This window comes from Morus notabilis, unplaced genomic scaffold, assembly GCF_000414095.1.
Source record: "Morus notabilis unplaced genomic scaffold, ASM41409v2 Scaffold820, whole genome shotgun sequence".
Taxonomy (NCBI): Eukaryota; Viridiplantae; Streptophyta; class Magnoliopsida; order Rosales; family Moraceae; genus Morus; species Morus notabilis.
In genome coordinates this window covers 120614-125126 of record NW_010361101.1, presented here as the reverse complement: position 1 = coordinate 125126, position 4513 = coordinate 120614, and the positions used below count along the sequence as shown (strand labels likewise).

At 35.7% G+C, this 4513-nt stretch overlaps 1 protein-coding gene across 1 annotated transcript; it reads right to left on the bottom strand.

The window, feature by feature from the left end:
- Positions 1 to 3698: 3698 nt before the first annotated feature.
- LOC112091665 lies at positions 3699 to 4223 on the bottom strand. The gene has a single exon (XM_024165848.1). The coding sequence runs from the start codon at positions 4221 to 4223 to the stop codon at positions 3699 to 3701; it is 525 nt and encodes a 174-aa protein (XP_024021616.1).
- Positions 4224 to 4513: the final 290 nt, after the last annotated feature.

Genomic DNA, 4513 nt, shown 5'->3' with positions numbered 1-4513 from the left:
TTTAATTAATTAATTCTATTAATTTCAAAAGTTACTCCACTATAAACATAGAATTGCACTCTCGTAATTATATATATATAAATTACTTCTAAACTACAAAGTGTTCATTTGATATAGTCATACGTATAGATCAATAATTCATAAATAATTCATAATTATAGGTTGGTGAAATCCGTTAACCTCTCTAATTACGTCTTTAACCTTGAGTACCATTGATTCTCTTATGGAGTGTGATTTAGAAAATAAATTCATAAATCAAAGCTCCTACTAGTCCAAGTACCGAATCAACCCTCAAGAGAATTATTTATCTACTTCGTTCTAAAAAAGGAACGGATTCCATCCAGTATTTTAACATTCCTAGCTATCCATTTCATCAAGTCTCTAAGGAATAGAATTTAGCAAACTCAAAATCTGTACCGAGTTAGTCAAAAGACACAAATCCACAAATATGAGTCTGCTAATAACTCATGATTAAGATCATTCTATATATGATATTTAATTAAATTCATTACGAACATCGTTTTGATGATTATCCTTAAATATTATCCCCTCGCATATAACACTTATATACAATATTTAAGGTCACATAAATAATCATGGAATTTCCAGTGATATTGACAAAATAATAATATATGCATATAAATAATGAATAAACTCTTTTATTAAATAAATAATAAATATTCTATTACATCTCATGCTTCTAGGACACTATTCTCAATAATTTCCCACTTGTCTTAAAGTAGGTGTGACATGTCTTTTATCCCGAATCCTTCTACCATTAAGAGTAAACACAGATCCAGATCTCCATCGTCGACTATCTCTATCAGATTGGAAATCAGAATTTGTGTATCCGGTGAGAGACAAATCTCTTTCGAAATATACCAACATATAGTTTCTCATTCTCCTAAGATACTTGAGAATACAATTCACCGTAACCCAATGATCTAATCCTAGGTTGGACTGGTAGCGACTGACTACTCCTACTACATAGTAGATATCCGGTCGTGTAAACATCATGGCATACATGAGGCTTCCCACTGCCGATGCATAGGGATACCATCTCATATCTTCTTACTGCCGTGGAGTCTTAGGATATTGCTCCTTTGAAAGATGAATTTCATGTCTAGAAGGAAAATTCTCTTTCTTGAAATTTTGCATTGAAAACCTCACAAGCACTTTCTCTATGTACGATTCCTAAGATAACGCTAATAATTTTTTCTTGCGATCTTGAATAATCTTAAACCTAAGAACATAGCCTTCTACAAAATATTTCATTTGGAATTGGTTAGCTAACCACTTCTTTACATCTATCGTCAATTCTACATCATACCAATGAGTAAAATGTCATCAACATAAAGAACTAAGAAGACCGCCTTTTCTTCTTTCTTATACTTGTAGACACATGGTTCATCAACGTTTTGATCAAATCCATAAGACTTAATAGCCTCATCAAACTGGATGTTCCATGATCTAGAAGCCTGCTTTAATCCATAAATGGATATCTGTAATTTGTAGACTTTCTGCTCTTGTCCTTTCTCCATGTAACCCTATGGATGATCCATATAGATGGGTTCCTCAAAATAGCCATTCAGAAAAGTTGTCTTAACATCCATCTGCCATATCTCATAGTCAAAATATGTTGTTATGGCCAAAAGTATACGAATGGACTTAAGCATGGCTACCAGTGAGAAAGTTTCCTCATAGTCAACTTCTTATTTCTGGGTATACCCTTAGCAACTAGCCTTGCTTTATAAGTCTCTGCTTTTCCATCCGCTCCTTTCTTTTTCTTGAAGATCCACTTGCATCAAATGGGTTTTACCCCTTCAGGTAGATTTACAAGTTGCCAGACTGAGTTGGAGTACATGGACTCTATCTCGAGTTTCATAGCTGCTAGCCATTTTTCCTTGTCAGAATCATCCATCGCATCCTTAAAGGTTAATGGATCCTCCTTACCATCATTAGTAGTGACAATTTGTGCGTATACCAGTTAGGTAACCTGCTTACCCTCCAACTACGATAAGGTACTATAGGAGTTGGATTAGGAATCGTGGCATTATCTCTTTATGCTCCGACAACTGTTGCCGGCTGTGGTCTGATCTCATCAGAAAGTAACTTTCCAGTACTACTTTGCTTCTAGGCTTAAAACCTATCATATAGTCATGCTCCATAAACGTGACATTTGTCGACAAAAATACCTTTTGATCTTCCTGACTATAAAATAGTCATCCTCTCATCTCTTATGGGTATCCGACGAAGATGCATACTTCCGACCTCGATTCCAACTTCCTAGCCTTAGGCCTCAGCACGTGTGTTGGATACCCCTATATGCGAATGTGTCTCAAACTAGATTTTTGATCATTCCAGAACTCTAGGGGCGTCTTAAGTATTGACTTAAATGGTACCAAGTTTAATATATACACTGAAGTTTTGAGGGTATATCCTTAGAATGACGTAGGCAGTGAAGAATACTCAACATTGATCTTATCATGTTGAGCAAAATTTGATTTCTCCTTTTGGCAACACCATTCTGCTGTGGTATGCCGGGTACTGTCAGTTGTGACAACACACCTTTTCAATTAAGTAATCCCTAAACTCTCAGTCTAGGTATTCACCCCTAGGATCCGATCAAAGTGTCTTGATTGGTTTATCTAACTGTTTTTCAACTTCTAGTCAAAATTCTCTAAACTTTCTAAAAGTTTTTGACATCTGCTGCACTAGGTATACATAACCATATCTCGAATAATCATCAATAAAAGTGACAAAATATTTGTAACCTCCTCTTGCTTGGACGTTTAACGGTCCACATACATCCGAATGTATTAGCTAAAGAGGTTTTGTGGCACTTTCTCCTTTCACCGTGAAAGGCATCTTGGTTATTTTACCTTCCAAACAAGACTTATAAACCAGATGCTCACCAACTTTTAGTTTGCATAAAGGACCATCCTTTACCAGTATTTTAATCCTATTTAGGTTAATATGACCAAGTCTAAGATGCCACAGATATGTGTTATTATCGTGAGAGTTCCTTTGCTTCTTATTCTTAGGTTCGGCAACATTGAACATTTCAGTGTTAAGTAGTGAGTTAGGTATTGATTTTATACAATATAAACAATCATCTAGACATCCAAAACAAATATTAAAACCATTTCAAAAAATATGAATAAATTCATTATCAAAATAGAGTAATTATTCGAATAGTCTAGCTATAGAAATCAAATTTCTATGAATGTTTGGAATAAAGGAAACATTGTTCAAAACTAAAATTTATTTTCCCTAAAGTGAAGTCTAACTTCTCCCACTACTTTTGCCGAAACGCTTACAAAATTGCCCACTTTCATCGTGTATTCCCCATCGGCTAACTCAGTATATGAACTAAGACTCTGTAAAGAAAAACTAACATTATTAGTTGCTCCCAAATCAACTATCCAAGCCGAGGTATCACCCTCTACTAAACACGTTTCAAGAACTAAAAAATCTAATTTGCCTTGTTCTTTTTTCTTTTTCAGCTCCTCGAGATACTTTTTACAGTTTCTCTTCCAGTGCCCATCTTTGTTGCAGTGGAAACACTTTTCTTTGGGTTTCTGGTCGGAGCCCTTCTTCTTGGACTTTTTGTTCTTCCCTTTCTTCTTATTTCCCTGGTTCTGGTTCTTTCTCTTGTTCTTACCAGATCCAGCTACAACAACAACATTTGCTTCTCCTCATTTACCTTTATTTACGGATTTGAGGTTTTGTAGGTCATTCAATAGTTCGGTCAGGTTGGCTTTCCTTTTGTTCATAACATAGTTGTTAGTGAACTGTTGAAAGACAAGGGATCGGCTTTTCAAGATGATGTCAACTTGGGTTGCTTCATCTATCCTGACACCATTGACTTCAGCCTCGTGGAGGTGCTCAATCATGTTCAGAACATGTGCCTTAACGGATGTGCCACTCTTCATCTTGTCGCTCATAAAAGCCCTCACAACATCTAAACGGGCCTTCTTTGAAGGAGCGCCAAACAGGACTTCTGGAGACTCCATAATGTCATACGCGGTCTCCATCTCCTTATGCTTCTTGCGAAGTACATCACTCATACTGGCTGACATATAACACTTTGCTTTGTTGTTGGCCTTAATCCAACGATCATAAGGCTCCCTTACGGCTTTAGATGCATTTGCCACGGGTTCTTGAGGACATTTTTCTAAAAGAACGAACTTATAGTCATCACAGATAAGAAGGATATTCATGTTACTTTTCTACTTTATATAATTATCTCCGTCTAGTTTTTCAGCCATGAGTAGTGAGATTATAGACTTAGACATATTGCTAAAAATGAAACGAGTATTCATCTAATCAATTTTTGTGCATGAATATTAGGACATGTGAGTTTTTGGCATAATTAAATATGATACTTGATGCACTTGAAAAATACATAAATCATGTTTTAATTTTAGGTGCCAACGATAATCTAATTTATCATGAATATAGTGTCGTCGTAGGGTAGGTCAAAATATTCACAAATTGAACCGACACTTTC

What these genes read in the sequence shown, in the direction of transcription:
- LOC112091665 (XM_024165848.1), bottom strand. Translation starts at nt 4,223, where the DNA reads ATGAATATCCTTCTTATCTGTGATGACTATAAGTTCGTTCTTTTAGAA.